This window comes from Lolium perenne, chromosome 6 (assembly GCF_019359855.2).
Source record: "Lolium perenne isolate Kyuss_39 chromosome 6, Kyuss_2.0, whole genome shotgun sequence".
NCBI classification, from domain to species: Eukaryota; Viridiplantae; Streptophyta; class Magnoliopsida; order Poales; family Poaceae; genus Lolium; species Lolium perenne.
The window spans coordinates 138,022,097-138,039,515 of record NC_067249.2 but is presented as its reverse complement, the minus strand read 5'-3'; the positions used below and the strand labels follow the sequence as shown (position 1 = coordinate 138,039,515).

At 43.6% G+C, this 17,419-nt stretch overlaps 1 protein-coding gene across 2 annotated transcripts; it reads right to left on the bottom strand.

Moving 5' to 3' along the window:
* Nucleotides 1–105: 105 nt before the first annotated feature.
* Nucleotides 106–3,891, bottom strand: LOC127334395 (cryptochrome-1). Of its 2 annotated transcripts, none has more exons than XM_051360839.1 (5): nt 3,047–3,891; nt 2,285–2,500; nt 1,439–2,145; nt 518–1,355; nt 106–431 (listed from the first exon to the last, which is right to left on the bottom strand). In XM_051360839.1, exons 1-4 carry the CDS (start codon nt 3,399–3,401, stop codon nt 531–533), a joined length of 2,103 nt encoding a protein of 700 aa, XP_051216799.1. In that variant the 5' UTR covers nt 3,402–3,891; the 3' UTR covers nt 106–431; nt 518–530. The 2 variants fall into 2 exon arrangements, with proteins under 2 accessions (XP_051216799.1, XP_051216798.1); XM_051360838.1 differs by having other exon boundaries at nt 523–1,355.
* Nucleotides 3,892–17,419: the final 13,528 nt, after the last annotated feature.

Sequence of the window (17,419 nt, the reverse complement as noted above, 5' to 3'; positions counted from 1 at the left end):
CCTTGTATTTTTTTCTTCTACCATTATGCAATGCTGATGGTTAGTCTCCAAGTCAAGCTTAACATGCAAGGTACGTACTACTAAACTGAGATGATCTGACAGCTCTTTGGTGACTTCTTCATCGGCAAAGATTGCAATAAACAAAGGTAATGTACAATTACAGACACAATAATGCTAAGAAACCCTCTTATCTGATAAATGGTACAAATCCAACTAGCAACCTATACCACAAAGTTCTATAAGACTAATTTTACATAACTTATTGCATCCGTGAAGCTGCATCACCTGATTCATGCATACCAAGGCTATAGATGAACAAAAGGCGATAATGTACATAGTGTATTCCTCTCACTGTCCAACTCATACCCATTTAATTTTGGACACGCACAACATCAATTTTCCCCTTCGCAGCCTGCTGTCCTACATCCAGGCTTCATAAAAAAAGTGGAACGTTAGTAATCATATAGAATGCTCTATCCATATAATAATACTTGGACCAAATTCTAGTTGGGTTTACCATACATCTGAATTCAAGATGACTGGGAGAGCTGACTCCAGTTCATTAATCTATGTGACTGTGGGTGCCTGTCTAAATAACTCCTACTGGAAATCTCAGCTTCATCGGCAGTGTAAGAATCTGAATGGCCTGAGGCAGCCGGAGGTGACCAGACTGGTACTACTCCGCCTTCTCTCCCAGTCCAGCTGCTTGATGCCTCTGACGTGGATGGTGCTATGCCAGCTCGCACACTGTGTAGGGTATTCTGATTGTTATACTGCTGGTGCTGGATGCCGTTGTTTCTGGCAGCAGTGCTATCATTGGCAACTTCTTCCCTGATTTCCATCTGAGGCTGGAAGCGCACCTGCGATGGCACCTCCTGCCTACTCACCTCGCTGTTCCCAAAATCCGCTGAAAGCTCTGTTTCAGCTCTGACAAAGGAAGAGGTCATGCTAGGCACCATCTGATCTGCTCGTCTCCGTCCGGCTGTCGCTGGTGTGGGGATAGGAGCATGGAACAGCTCTCGGTCCACTTCCATATGCTGCAATTCTTGGGGGAAAGCAATCGGTGGCACGTCTGAGGACTCTCCCAAGCCTTCCTCCATTCCATTCTCCATCTCAGCACGAGAGGCGGCCTCAAGCTCCCACATCTCTAACAAGGCATCCTGTAACCTAGACTTGGCTTCATCTAGCTCAACAATGGGGAGCGGGTAATTCGAGCCTAGCTCAATTCCTGCAGCCTGCAGCACAGACTCGGGGGCGTCCCAGGGGTGGTGTATCCATTCCGTCGGCAGCCTAGCCAACTCCGGCAGCCATCGTCGGACGTACTCCCCATATGGGTCGAATTTGTAGCCTTCAAACTGAGAAATGCAACACAGTAAATCAGTTTGCTATTTTGATTATCAAGAGATCTCACCATATGAAGGAAACGATGTGTATGTACCTGTGGGTTGTCAATGCGGTCCAGCTCACGGCCATCAGGCAGAGACCCGGAAATGTACTGCCAGCCCAACGCATCGCTCTCAAGGTCGGCATCTAGCAAGGTGTCCCAGAAGTACTTCATCCCCCAGCGCCATGGCAGCTGAAGGACCTTGACGAAGAAGCTTGAGACGACGACACGTATCCGGTCATGCAGCCACCCAGTCGCCCAGAGCTCCCTCATGCCGGCATCCACAAGAGGGTAGCCAGTCCTACCCTGCCTCCAGACCTTGAAGTAGACCTCATTGACCACCCAGGGGAAGAACCTGAGGTGAGACAAGAGGGGCTTCTCGTGGCTGCATGGATGGTTGAAGGCGAGGTACCTGGAGTACTCACGCAGGCCGATGGACCGGAGAAAAAGGCTGCAGCCCTCCTCGCCGTCACGGTTGCTCTCGTTGCTCCACATTATCTGCTTCATCCTGACCTGGTGGAAGACTTTGCGGACGCTCAGCTCGCCGAAGTGCAAATAAGGGGAGAGCAGGGAGGTGTTTGCACTGTCCGCCTTCTTGCGGTTCACGGAGTAGTCGATCAGCGGGCCGTTAATGAAGGCCGCGAACGCCTTGTCGGCATTCTGCCATCCCGGCGACCACGCTCGTGCAAGCAGCGCATTGCTCCCTCTCTCTGACTCGTCTTCAAAGATCAGGTCGTCCGACGGGCACCTCGACAAGTCACCTGTGGAGTAAAAAGAACACGCAGAGCATTTGCATGTCAGTGTTTCTCCAAAAAGAAAAAAGAAAAACTGCAGCATCAGTTGCTGCTACGTAAGTATCATGAAGCAATTAGAGCGTGGCTGATGAGGATTTGCAGAGACCTGAATTGATTCTCTTGGGTGGCAGCGTGGGCGCAGCGGGGTCGACCATGCAGAGGCACTTGTTCCAGAAGGGCGTGAACATGGTGAAGGGGCAACCGTGGTCGTCGAGGACCTCCCATGGCTCGTATAGCAGGTCGGAGTTGAAGGACTGCACGGTGATGCCCTCTGCCGCCAGCACCTCCTTCACCCGGTGGTCCCTGACCAGCGACAGCGGGTCTACATAGCAGGCAACAGACAGCGATTGGTGAGCAACACATGGCCACTCGTGTCAGCTCACACGATAAGGTGCTACTATCAATTACTACTATATTCTTTAAGAAAACTAGTAGTAGTAGCCTAGTTATGGAGAGTTATAGGGGATTAATGAGGGGAGTTTAAACTGGAGTAGTAATAGGTTGGTGAACTTTTGGGAATTAAAGAGGGCGACGGTGACCAAGTGTTCAGGGAGTGTTTGATGCTATACTTGGTGCTGTTTGACGTTTGGAGTAAGGATGTTAGGCTATGAAATACTCCATGATTGGCAGACACAAGGTACTGCTGATGGAAAAGATTCCCCTCCCAGCTTTCTTTGTTTGGAACTTTGGATCATGGTCGAGCGGATCTAGTTGAGCAGAGCAAGAGCACGAGGCTCCAAAAAAAAATACAGAGCCAAAGGGCCGAAAAGCTCGAGGATCTCAACAGGGAAATCGTATGTTTGCAAGAAGAGCAAAAAAATAACTGGTCGAGAGTAACAACAGAGGGAGAGGGATAGAGGAATCGAACCGTAGAGGTGGTTGAAGAAGAGATGGGTGGCGCCGGTGCTGCGGACGAGCTCGAGCAGCGCGTCGACGGTGTCGGTGGAGCGCCGGGTGACCAGCCGGCTGGCGCCGAGCCGGCGTAGCGAGGCGTCCAGGTGCTTGAGGCTCTGGCTGAGCCACCACCGGGACACCCTGCCGGGGTAGTAGGGCCCGTCCTCCTCTGGCGCCCACACATACGCCGGCACCACCTCCCCGGCCGTCCGCGCCGCTGCCGCCAGGGCTGGATTATCCTCCACGCGCAGGTCTCTCCTGAACCACACAACCGTCCGCATCGCCGCCTCCACGGCACCGCCGCTCAGCGTGGACGTCGACGCTGACATGGCACCCAATCCAAGCAGCTCACCAAGAACCCCCAGGAAGAGCAAATCACTTGACGAGCCGCTAACCAACCAAAGAAAGAAGCTCCTGTCTCTCTCTCTCTCTGGCTCTCTTGGATGACGAGCAAAAGCTCAGGCAGCTGCCATCAGAAGCCAAGAAACAAGGGCGCTCTGGTGTGGGCAGCTCAAGAGGATGTCAGGAACTGCTTGGATTTCCTGGGACCGTGGAATGGGCTGGATGGGAATGGTCTCCTCAGAGCAACTGCATGGGGGGAGATGTGGAGTAATCTGACCTCTCTCTTCCTTTTTCCCCGAATAAAATATTTCTCGACCCTGGCGAACGGGATGATGGTGGGTGTTCTTGCGGAGTTGCAGGGGTTTCTTAGTTTTGGTTGGGCTTGGGGGAGGAGAGAGCTGTGTGTGGTCCAATGGAGAGCATGGTGTGTGGATATTGGGATTGGTTTGGCTGCTTCGGATTTGTTCCCAGCTTTTCCTCTTGTCCATTTATCCCCACCGCTTTCTCCCCTTGGGTTTCTCCTCTCCCATAATATTCCCCTCCATTTATTTTTCATCTCCAAGGAGAGGAAATTCGGACCGGCTGGAATTTCTACGCGTCGCTGAGGAGTGGGCTCGGATTTCTTCATGGATAAAGTCGACACTCTGGAAATGCCGCTAACTCTGAAAATAACATGCCGGTCTACGTCTCAAGCATGTCACTGACACACACGACCAACCACATCACCCATGAAAATTGAACACTTCAGCCGGTTCAAACCCATCAATTGCACACTTCACATGTACTATATGAGCCGATCTTGTGTTACTAGTACAGTTCTAACATTTTCCTTAGGGCATCTCCAGCGGCGGGATGCAAACGGTCGCTTAGCGATCGTTTTCGTCCGCCGTGACCGGAAATGCATCTGACACCACCTCCAGCGGGCCGACGGAAAGTGACTGGGCCGTCCATGGAGACGCAAACTTGGCCCAAATATGCGCCTCGGATGCATCTCTGCGGACGCTGCGCGGACGCGCAAAGTGTCCGCTCGCGTCTGGCGGATGTTTCGTCGGGCCCGCCTGGCAGCGACCCTGCGTCGATGCGTCTTTTCAAACGCGCCAGCGACTGCGCCGCTGCGTTGCTTCGGCAGCCTGCGCCACGTTAATGGCGATGCCTCGGCTGCCAAGCGGCTGCAACCCACCTCCGCCAACCACGTTAATGGCGACGCCACGCGTCCCGTGGCCACCGCATGCCTTCGGCCTATATAAAGAGGGCGCGCGTTCTTCTTCCTCATCCACTCATCCAAAGAAACCCTAGCCACCACAAAGCTCGACCGTAGCGCCGCCTAGGTGTTCCTGCGACGCAGCCAGGCCCGCGAGGAAGTCCATGGCCGGTCCTGGTGGCCGGCGAGGCGGTAAAGGCCGCGGCCCTGGGCGCCCCCGTGGCCGCGGCAGGGGCCGCCGTGGTGGAGCAGCTACGGCCCCACGCTCGTTGTCGCCTGCGCCCTCCTCGTCTTCGCAGGAGGACCGCTGCTTCGAGTTCCTCCTCCGCATCGACGACGACCCACTCGACATCAAGCGGGACAAGTTCGTCGAGTTCGTCGATGGCGTCGAGCCGGCGCATTTGCAGCTACGGGAGGCCAGCTGCAACTTCTACCGCTGGACCGTGGAGGTCTTGTTCGATGGGCAGGGCAAGATGTACCTGCACACGGGGTGGGACAAGTTCGCCCGCGACATCGAGCTCGAGCGCGGCTGCCAGCTCACCTTCCTCTACGAGGGTGATGACGAGATGATCGTCAAGGTGTTCAACGACACGGCGTGCCGCAGGCACTACCACACCGGCGAATCCGACTTGGATACCGATAGCTACGGGCCAGACGAAGACGAAGCCAGTAGTGGAGGTTTCCGGATGTTCGTCCTCGGTAGAACCAACAAGGGCACCATCTCCCGCTGGATTTTTTCAGTTTGGGTGACTGAGTGTGCCCTCGAATGTTCTTTCTTGGCAGCGAACATACGAAAATCAACACAACTGGTTTCCTCATTTTGTAATGTTTTATTTGTGTCACCATGGTTCAAACTATGTATTAGTTTGTGTAAACCATGTTTCCAATTATGTATTAGTTTGTGTAAAACCATATTTCAATATAGTATAATATTTGCAACTATGGAGTAGAGGAAAAAAATAAGAAAAAAAATAAATGTGTCGCCCACTGGAGCAACCCCAGACGCAAATGGACGCGCGAACAAAAACGGTCATTTTAACGTCCGCGGCGCGACGCAAACGGACGCTAACAGACATTAAAATGCCCTTATACCCAAAACCTTTTTTTTTCTTGGTTACTCCAGCACATGCACGCATAGTACGAGCAAGAACTGGTGTTCCATCTAGCAAGTACCAGTCCAAACATATCATGAGGATGTGGTTGTCTGCCACTGCTAAGGATTTGAAGGTACTCGTTCACCTAGTCGCCTTGCAAGTACTAGCTAGGAGCAATGCACATACAAAGGTGTCGCACTTTTATCACGGCCGTGTGTCGGGGATGTGTTCATTGAGGTCAGTACACCGCATGATGAGGTTGTCAACATTGAAGATTTGGAATATTTCTAAGTTCAAAAAAAAACTGGAATTTTCTTTACAAAAAGTTTACACTTACTTTACGGCGATCAGCCCGATATTTGACAGTTGTCATCTTCCACAAAGCTTGAATAAAAAAAATCTCTATATCACCTTAATTTGCCACCTCTATATGAAGTAATTACGTCACATGTTTCATGTATTGATATGCCTTGAGCACGATGTGGTTTTTTTTTTGAAACAAAGAGTTACTGTTTTCAATGAATAATAAGGAGGTTTTTAGGTCTTACAAACCGAACTCAACCGAAAGGTCAAGAAATAAACAAAGGCCTACTCTCACAACATTACACTACAGAAGGCCTTTGCCTCGGCGAGGCTTAACATGGCCCCTTCCTCTTTGGTCTTTGACACAAGCATGGCGAAGGAGGTAGATAGGGTTGAAAATGGAAAACGGGGGTAAACATGCTTTATTGTTTTCATTTCCTTCTGTCTCAGCCAGTATTGGAACAAAATCGAAAACCCCGAAACAAATATGGAAGCGGAAATCACCAATGACGAATACGAAACAGATACGAGATGGATGCGATATGAAAATGGACATTTGTCGGAACACATACAAGTATAATACGTGTGCACCAAAAGAAAAACATAAAGAAGTAGACAACAAGAAAATGAATAGCTCATAACTTCGACAAGTGGAAGTTGAACACAAAGCACAACATATTACATAGGCCTAGTTGCAAGTGTGATGTACTACATCCGTCCCAAGGAATAAGACGCACACGTATTCTAAGACAAACTTTGATCATAAAAATTGAGCAAAAAAATATTGATTATATTATATGCAATTGGTATCGTTGGATTCGTATTGAAAAGAACTTTCTAATGATGCTAATGTCATACAAATAATCTTTATATATTTGAGTCAATTCTTGGTCAAACAAAAACACGTAAAAAAGGGCGCCTTATTCCTTAAATCGGAGGGAGTAGGCCCTAGGTTTCATGTAGTTCATGACCCCATGCGCAAAGGAAATCACCAGCTCGGAGTAATATTCTGTATTTAGGCACGGATAGGTCATATTTCCGCAAAGTTTCCTTTTTTGTTTTTTCTGAAATTTTTCTTGTTGTTTGAATGGGCTCCCCCGTTCTTGTTTAGAATATTTCGTTCCTTTTCCGCAAAATACCAGTTTCTATATCCTTTTTTGCTCTTCGTTTCCTTTTTCTCTAGAAACGGATGGAAAGTTTACGTTCCGTTTCAACCCTAGAGGTAGAGGCATGGTTTCACAAGACATGTGTATTTCTTTTCTTCCAAATTTGCCAAAACACCAACATGGCAAGAGAGATCATGGCCTTCTTAGATTGGTCATTCTTATGAATGGTCTCAACCCACCATTCTTTGACGAAGCGTGGTGTCCCAATTGCTTGGTTAGTTGGTTTAGTGTCATCAAGGCCAAGTCAATTCTTCAATGTGGACCAAACTTGAATCGTGAACTGGCATTTGTAGAGGAGAGAGACAGATTCTTGCACTTGGTTACAATTTTGCCTTCCCCTTCTCTCTAGTCTATCCGTCGTCTAACCAAGAAAAAAAATCTTGCACTTGAGAAAAGCACATGGCTTCCAAAGCAAGAAAGGCTTGGATGATTTTGTAGGCCCAAAAATTGCCTCTAAAGTATCTTAGAACCGTCTTGCATACCCTTTGTAGCTCTAAAATCTGAGCAGATATTCCTCCAAGTTTCAGGCGGTTTGTATTCTGTCATTTATGATGACAGAAATTAACGGTATCAGTACGTAACATGTGGATTCATAACATATGTTGCATTGTTTTTCAAAAAACTTATGTTTCAAATTGTGTTGTTCAAAACTAGTATATTGATTATATTATCAAAACAATAGTAAAGATAAGGTAGAGCTTTATCACTCCAAAGCTAGGATTTTTTTGACAGCTTAGATTAGTTAGTGTTTACGAAAGAAGGAACAAATAATACAACATAGGCTCAGTATCCACCGTGGCCTTTTAACTTACGATGGAAATCTATTGTAATTAATTAAGCAAAGATTAGTAATGCTTCATCTAAAAAAAGATTAGTAATTCTTCATCTATTTTTTTAGTAATGCTTACAATGAACTGATTTATGCTCACCAGCTCTAAGTTAATTATGTATCACCATAATGTAAGCCATTTTAGCAAAATAAACGGCTTATGCTGTGGAACTGAGTAGTATTATTTTCTGCAGATCACGGCAGCTAACAAGGAACAAACGATGAGAATATATAATTTACCGGGAAAAGCATGCGAATGCAATTTTCACTGCCAAGCAATCCGAAATGACGATGACATGAATAGTTCTGAAGTAATGATGACATTTGGAATGACTGGCGACATTGTCGGAGCTTCATTCTGTAACATATTAATGAGAAACGAGTACGAGAGAAACTGCAGCTTTCGATCGCTAGCGCGTGTAGTTAAGCAGCAAGCTAGATGCGGTGCGACTCGTGGGTCAGCTTTTACCGACAACCTGGCCAGATTAATTGAATCATTTGTCCTGTGAGCACTATATGCTGATATATACCTACCTGTGTAACGTGTGATCTCCATTAGTGAAGGGATAAAGATTACGAGTCAAGTCTGGTAGATCGCAATGCACGTACGGCCTTGATCTCGCGTTGCCGAAGGGGGGAGGGAGGCATAAAATCTGTTGTATCTACATTCTACACACTGAAACATATCTAAGATATATTCATTTTTAAACAATCTCTGAACAGGAGGAAGTACGTTAGTTGTAGTATCTTTTTAGCGAATCATACTAGTTCAAATTAGTCTATGCTTTGGTGGGTTTGTGCAACCGTTTAGGACCCTATCTGGAAGCCACCGGAGCTCAGCAAAGATGACAAATTTAGGAATAGAGATGTTGCTGTTTGTGTGAGTGTGTAGTAGTCCGTTTGGGTTTGCCGACTTGATTTTCTCGTTGAAGAAGTCATGTGGTTATCGACCGATGCCCTTGTCATAGTCACGATAATCAGATAACTCGCCGTGGAAATCGCATGAAAGAAAGGCCCATTGATGGCGCGAGGGCGCGAGGGCTTCGCTCTCACATTTCCCGGGGTTGATTTGTTAGTCCCAGGAAAAGTTTACCACATGTATAGTCAGCTGCATGATGTCCTCTCTACAGAAACACTACTGCTGCTTGACCCTGATGAAGCGATCAGGGCATCGTTGTTTTCCTCAATCTCCATCACCTCACCTTACGTCTATGATTTGCGGGGAATACACAGAGATCATTCCAACGATGTTCCCGACTGGTCTATCAAGTTCCAGGAGGTGGGTGGCCTTTATAAGACGAGCCACTGTCAATTGAAAATATGTCTCTGTAACAGCCTCATCTAAATCAAGAGAAATAGAGTCAAATCTATCCTTTATCTATCCTTTCTTCACAAGGGATCTACCATCTAACTCTGCTCAATATCCCTCTGGGCATCACAAATAACATAAAAAAGATTAAGAGATCTTTTCTTTGGCCGGCCAGCAAAAAATTCACAGAAGCACAATGCAAAGTAAATAGGGAAACGGTTTACCGCCCCAAACCCTTGGAGGACTTGGTGTTCTAAACACTTAAAAAAATTCTCGGGCTCTAAGGTTCAGATAGTCGTGGTTTGAATGGAGGACCCGGAAAATTTTGATCGGCATGGGTCATCCTTGTTCACATGTCAACATGGATCTTTTCTACGCCACCACCACGATCACGATTTATAACGGGAGAACAAGCCTTTTGGGATGCCTCTTGGTTGAATGGTTCTAATCCTAAAAACATCGCTCCGCTCATCGATGCGGCGTCGAAAAGAAAAAAAATGTGGAGTGTCAACAAGGCCTTGCATGGAAATGGGTGGATTCCCAAGACCACCATATCTGCACCTTTGCTCACAAGGAACAATTCATCGACTTATGGATCCAACTACAAACCATTCATCTCGATGATGACATAGAGGATGTTATCACTTGGAGCCTATCGGCGAACAGAGAGTACTCGGTGGCCTCAGCTTACAAAGCGCAACCTATTGGAGCTATTTCCACCGACATAAATAAAGTGGTGTGAAAATTTTGGGTGCCGCAAAAAAACAATATTTTTTTTGCTTGGCTTGCACTCAAAAATAGGCTTTCGACGATGGATCGGCTTGAGAAGCAAGGGTGACCAAATTATGTCCTTTGCCCCTTTTCAAAAGAACCGTGTGAGTCGGTTAAGCACCTGCTCACTGATTGCCGATATACCATTAGACTTTGGAGCCTTTTAAAAGATTGGCTCGGCCTCTACTTCATGGATTTCTAACTATGGCTAACAAAATCTCCCAAGGAGTGGTGGTTCATTATGACTGGTTGCACAACTCCAAACTGCAAGGCCTCTCGGACTTGAGATATATGAAATGAGCGAAACACATGGGTGTTCCGAAACAAGCAAGCGCCGCCTACACTTATATTTGAAAAGGTCAAGAAAGAGATAAAAGTTTGGGCTTCCACGGAAGCAAAGCGTTTAGGTAAATTGATGCCTGTTTGTAAATGAACTTTCAAATCCTTGTCAAACCTTTTAACTAGTAATAGAATGAATTACAATCTAGTTCAGTCGGAGGGGGAGGAAAAATATTCCTTATTACTAAATTTGGGAAAAAAGACCAAGGCAGACATACGTACAATGAGCACAGCTCGAAAAGGCCAAAAGGGGTGCCATATCAACACGTGGGTTTGCCCCCTACCATCTCCAGCTTTTTTTTTTCTTTGGTCCATTCTGAATTTCCAATCACCCAACTGTCGCAGTCTGTTTTTTCGCAACCTCATCTCTCTCTCTGTACGCAGTCTTACATAAGGTGTGGTGAGCCCCGAGAATTGCACGCATCAGGACCACGTCGCACCGGTGTTCGCCTCACAACCACCCGTTGGATTGATGGCGATTTTCGTGTCTCGCTATCGATTTCAGATGTGGCCCTTCTGTCCGACCCATCGGTGTAGTAGAAGAGCCTTTGCATAGTGATCTCTTCTTTCTTTGCTGGAGAACACAGTGATCCGTGTTGGATTCGAGTTATCATTGATACTGTGGTGTTCCTGTACTCTCCAGTAATCAATGTTGCAGCTTACAGGTTCGTATGTGTTCATCTTATCAGTATAACATCCTGTATAATTCAGCAGCAACGGTAAGTATAAATAAATGTTATCACAATATTTTAAAATCCAGAATGCAATAGATATGTTGTGTACGTATCCCTTTGTTTCCACAAATATTGTCAATTCAGTTACTCCCTCCGTTCCAAATTAACAGAAGTCTAACTTCGCCTTAAGTCAAATCTCTATGTTTAACCAGATTTAAGGAAAACATATATGACTCATGAAAATCTACAACGTCAAATCTATAGAGTACGATGAATCTAATATAACTAAATTGGTGTTGTGGATGTTAATATAGTTCTCTTTAAACTAGATTAAACTTAAAATAGTTTGACTTAGCTAGGATAAACTTGTAACTTATAACTTAGTACATCATCTTCTTGCTCCAGTCCAAGCTTTTGATGAGCTACATCAATTTCCATAAATTCTTCAAACAATAATCCTGAGAAAAAAACCACGACCCTTGGATCTATACATGGAACATGTTATTGTTACCGAACAACAAGCTGTTAGGGGGTGCATCGAGCAACGTGATCATCAAGTTAGTAGTGGTTAGTAGGCGTGTGTACACCGGTCTTATAGTGAAGGCCGTTGTGCACTATGCAAGAGTTGTTACAAAGATTTTTCTTACAAAATTTGGATATCTTGTTGGAGCGCGACTTAGTCCTATATTTTGAGAGCGTCAAAGGGTTTAAGCATGGACCCATAGGCCGACCGCGGCTCCCCGGGGGCGAAATCAGGATCCTTACGACGTGGGTTCGAGTCGAGCGTGGCTAATCGGATCTGAAACTGGAGCTCTAACTCTAGCCCTTTTCCTTCTTTTATAGAATGATGAGTGAATAGGCATCCACTCCTTGGGAGGGTTTATATAAGAGAGTGGTATTTTCAAAATGACTAGGGCTGCCATGGTGATATGTTAGGAGGGTGCATTGGTAAAACCACTAGTCTAGGAGAGATGTGGAGGTGCTGGACTAGCCATGCTTCACCTAATGAGCTTCATCTTTGACCTTATCTTTTATTTATTCTTTTTTTTTTGTCTCTGACTAGTGGAGCTTGCCATAACCGTAGACTTTAGCTGACTAGTCTTGACTTGGCTTTGCTTGACTTTCATCCGTAGCCATTTAGTAATCTTGGGTGGCGCTCATTGGGTGAACAATATTCCTCCCAACAAAGCCTATCTTTCTGCCTGAACATATTATTCCTACACCTTTGGCTCATCACCGAACATTCTCTCAAACATGTCAGGGGGCAGGTTGAGCATATTGCCAATGGTCTAGGAGCATGGTGCAAACTAAGCTCCCTGGCGGTTAATTAGGGTTCGACGAGAGGGATGTGTGTGTACTAGAAAGGGGGATGGGTGTAATATCCCAGGTATTGGGGTTACAAAAATAGAGGAAACAGATGTGTGCATTGCATTCATGCATAGAAAATCTGGGGAATTTTCGCGCTTTAAAGTAAAACAGTCACAGTAACTGAAGTTTCACTTGACCTTGGTGGAATTGAAGTAGCTCATCAAGTCAAGCGCTATAAACCTCAATGTGACTTTGGTTAAAACATTGTTTTGGGTAGAGATGATTTGATCTAAGGGGTTAGATCAAATGGAACTAATAATCAACACCACAACACTTTACTCAATGATCAATTGCTTGATCTTATAAAAGATTATAATAAGGTAAGTCTTGCCATAGCATATGAACATCTATTCAATTACAAACCAAGTAACAATAAAATGGAGAAACCATTCTTGACTATCTTCTCCATGTCTTAAAACTAATCCATGATCCTACCATGAAACCTCATGGTATTCATTCCACATTAACATTGGAAGGTATAACAAGGAGATCCACTCCAGAAGTATATATTCTTTTCTATTCCAAATTATTAAGCATCAAACCTAGAGAGGTGAGAGTTCTATTATAATTGTTAGAGAAGCATTAACAAACCTTGAGTTAAACCTTGGATATACATCCAAGTATTCAAATCATCATCTTTAAGAGGAACCCTAGGATCTTATTCAAGATATTTCCTAGAGAGAGAATCCATTTATGTTAACCATAGATATTGGTGACCACATCATTCTCTATGGAGCCTAACCTTAGGTTAGTATTAAAGTCCTTCCCCAAATAAGAGAGAGACCACTCATATCAATCTTAATTTTACTTATTTAAGAATCATGGACAACCTTTGAACTAAAGTATTAGGAGGTAAACCATTTCATCTTGGAATGGTGAGATAACCTAATATCACATGGAATAACACCATATCCATGAATTGATAAAGAAAGAAGAAGATTAATTCAATCAAGATAGCCAAGTGGAGTTTTAGACTAGATACCTATTGAGATATTGTGAATACACCATAAACTCTAGAATAAACCATTCCTTTATAAGAGAGCCCCAAGCTATGGTGTTACACTCAAGTAGTTGAGGCAACAATGGAATATGAGGGAGAGAACTATCCATATACCAGATGATTATATCATCATTGATTAAGTAAAACCCTAATAGAATATCTCAGGCATTCTTCTGGGATATAAACTGTAGAGGCAACCATGGTAGTCCCATTCAATAAGGTAAATTAGAAGTACTATACTTTAGTTGATCAAGACAATGCTTGATCTTGGAAGTGGGAAACTAGTTCATAAGAAATACTTAAGGAAGCCAAACCTTTGATCATTACAAATTGGGTAATGATCATAAACCCTAAAAACTTGAGGTAAAGACATTAAGAACAAGTTGATCATGCCTAATCCATGATCATGCTCTTGAGGTATGTGAGGATAAGTTAAACCCTAATAGGATAAGTAGATATCATTCACCACATGAAATCATAGGGAGGTAACTAGTAAGCAACCCTAGACTTATATCCCAACCTTTACTTGTGAACCACTTGGTGATCATAAGTAGAATCCTACCATATCCATACTTCAGAAATTAAATAACCTAAGAAAACCTTAGAGTTAAACTCTATGCTTTATATGGTGAGAAACCATATATCCATATGACCAAAGTTAACCATAAAAAGAACTATAATTAGAACTCTAGAATTGCACTTTAGTTAAAATCCTATGCTTAATTATGAAGCATAAGATGAACCTAGTTTAAACCCTACAACTTAAACCTATATGGTGGTGATTAACCACCTATCATTATAACTAAGACCAAACCATGATGAGGGTAGAATTAACCTAGGTATTTCAAAGTGTTATTGAATATAATTCTAGTGCTACCTTTGAAATAGGGTTATACTAAAACTTACAAGAACTTAACAAATAGGTGGCCCCATAAAATCATATGCAAGTGACAAAATCCTCAAATAGAAATCAAGCCCTAATAACAATCTCTGTAATACTTTGAGTTCCAAATTATCAACAATAATCACTCCAAAGGATTTGATTCATAAGAAAAAGGAAATTAAAATGAGAATATAACCTCATGTCTAAATACTATTGTGGATATATCCACATGTATGAAATTAAACCAAAATATAAAATACTTTCTTCAAATTAGAGAGTGGTGAAATAATCATTACATTACATATTCATTGAATTCATATAATTGAGACACCTGCAATATAGGAAAGAGTTAAAAACATATGAATTCAAATTAGATTCAAATAGAAATTATAAAACAGTAAATAAATAAAAGAGATAAAGGAAAGAAGCCTCACCTAGCCGAGCAGCCCACGCTGCAGCCCACCAAGCAGCCCAAAGCCCAGCTCCAAACTGCAGCCCAACCTCAGCCCACGTACCGATTCGCCACGATAAGAACGACGACGAAGTCGTCGTCTTCGTCTTCGCCACCATCGTCGCACGGGAGAACGCCACGGCGACGGCGAGCTCCACGTCCCGACCGCCAGCGCAGACGCCCACGAACGCCGAAGGCCGAGAGGAGCCGTATAAATACGAGGAGCAAACCCTAGCGCCTCACTTTTCTTCTTCCCGCAGCTATTCCGAAACCCTAACCTGCCAGCAACTCCAGCAATCCGTCGATCCCGACCACCCCGTAGCTCGCTGATGAGCTCTGGTGGCGCGCCACGATGTCCTCGTCCACCTGGTAAATGGGCGCGTCAAGGGGAGCTCGGAGGAGAGCGAATTCGGCTTTTCCCTTCCGCAGTACCACGGGGGAAATGGCGACCGCCGCGTCGTCTCTGTCCTCCATCGACCCCTTCTTCAAGCCCATCATCATCAGGGTGAGATTCCGCATCTCATGAGCCTTCTATTGAGCCCCGGATCGAGCTGTAGAACCTTGTCACCGTCGGCCTCTGTCCGCCGCCGCGATACCTCGTCGCCGGCCACACTCCGGTGGTCATTAGCGGGCGGCGCTGGTACCTAGATGCTCATGATGATGCGCTGATTCGAGTAGGGTGCTTAGTTGGGCCGCGCGAGCCCGGGAACGGCGGCGTCAAATTCCCCTCATCGATTTTGACTTCGGTCAAATTCCACATGGCACCTGACGTGGACGTTGGCCCACCAGTCAGTGTCAGGTGGGTAGATTTGCCGGGTACAGTTAGTAATTCCTAATTGTTTAAAATTACAGAAAATACCAGAAACTTTGCAATAAATTGTAAAATTCAGATTAACTCGGAAAATTATAAATAAGATATCAAAAATTCTTAGAAAAATAAAATCTATTCAATAAAAATATAATATGCAATTTTTATTTTTAATAAAAATTCAATTATTTAATACTTATGATTTAAGCATTTAATTTTAATTCTAAACTCAATTAAAATTCAATAATTAGGAAAAAGGTATAAAGTAAATAAAAACCAGTAAAGTAAATATAGAAAACATTAAAACTAATTTTCTTTATTTGGAACTTATTAAATCTTTATTAATAGGATTTAAACCCTAATTAATAATTACCTTAATTATTAATTCATTAAAAAAAAGGTTAAACCCAATATTATTTTTATCCCAAGGTTATTAATAACTTCAACTTGATAATGAAGTTATTAATCCCAGAACTAATTGACAATTAAGAAACCCTAAGTTCCATATTGAATTAAGAACACAAACCCATAATTTTATGTGGGATACTAAAACCCTAATGCCATTTAGAACCCTAGCTCCATTACCTCATATGAACCCTAAATTGTTCCCAAACCTAAACCCTTTATAACATGTGATCATGTTACTTCATTAGTAATCATAGATTCATATCTAGCAACCAAATACTAGTTCAAATCCACATAAAATATGGGAACCCTATCACTAATATATGGGTATCCCATGTATTCATCTTCATCAGACCTAAATAATCCAACCAAGTGTAAATCCTAAATCCTATTACCAAGGACATCATCCTTACCCATTCCTATTTAGCATCACACCAATGTGATGAACTTCAGGAGCAACTATGCCAAACCCTGAGCATTACCTAACCATATTCCACTAAACCCTACTAGTATTGGATATTTATCAACCATCCTATTTAGGAGCCAATTATTATTTACTTAATAGAACCAACAGTAAAACCTAGACCACCTCAACCCAAATTGATATACTTCTTATTACCTAAGAAGTATGTTCTTAGAAAGTTATTCTTTTGAAGAAAATAAGGAATCATCATCAACCCTGCTTATAAGGACCTATAAACCCTAGCCAGCTATCACTAGCAAAATAAATCACCATGATAGCAACCATGTATAATTAATTGCTTAAGTTGCTTATGCTTAAATAAAACCAATCAAGCCTAGTTTCTGATAAATCCAACTATATTGTGATTCATCTACTACTTACTCCAGAAACCAACTAGAACCATAGAAAGCCATAGAACTCCACAAATCTAATAATCATACTTGTTCTTTATTAAATAACATGTTCTTCCAACAGTTATTCTTTTGAATTATATAACAAGTAATCATCAACCATGCACTAAAGGACTTAAAATTGATAACTATTCTTTACTTATTATACATCTACTATTCCTTGGTGTGTAAGATTACTACTATGCATATTACACTTGCTTATGATCCTAAAACAACACAAACCTGAATAAGAACCTTGTTGTGAATCTCTCTAAAAGTGCAACACACCCTGAACTAATCATTACCACTCCCTAATCCTAATTCATCGGGGTTAGGACACGCTTAGAACGATTGCATCTCATACTTATGCATTATTGCATCCTTGCCAATCTTTTAAACATCGTCCTTACCGGACGATGATGATATTTCAGAATTTGGAGTTATCACGTATTTAAGACCTTGCCTGCATAATCTTGCAGTCAAGAAAGGCAAGTTCATCACTTGCTCATGTCATTTGAGTATTTCTATCAAATTACTTGCAAAGTACTATGG

Coding starts and splice junctions, on each gene's coding strand:
- LOC127334395 (XM_051360839.1), bottom strand. CDS start 3,401: ATGTCAGCGTCGACGTCCACGCTGAGCGGCGGTGCCGTGGAGGCGGCG. Junction 2,501..3,046: donor CTTCTTCAACCACCTCTACG/GTTCGATTCCTC, acceptor CCTGCTATGTAG/ACCCGCTGTCGCTGGTCAGG. Junction 1,356..1,438: donor ACCGCATTGACAACCCACAG/GTACATACACAT, acceptor TGCATTTCTCAG/TTTGAAGGCTACAAATTCGA.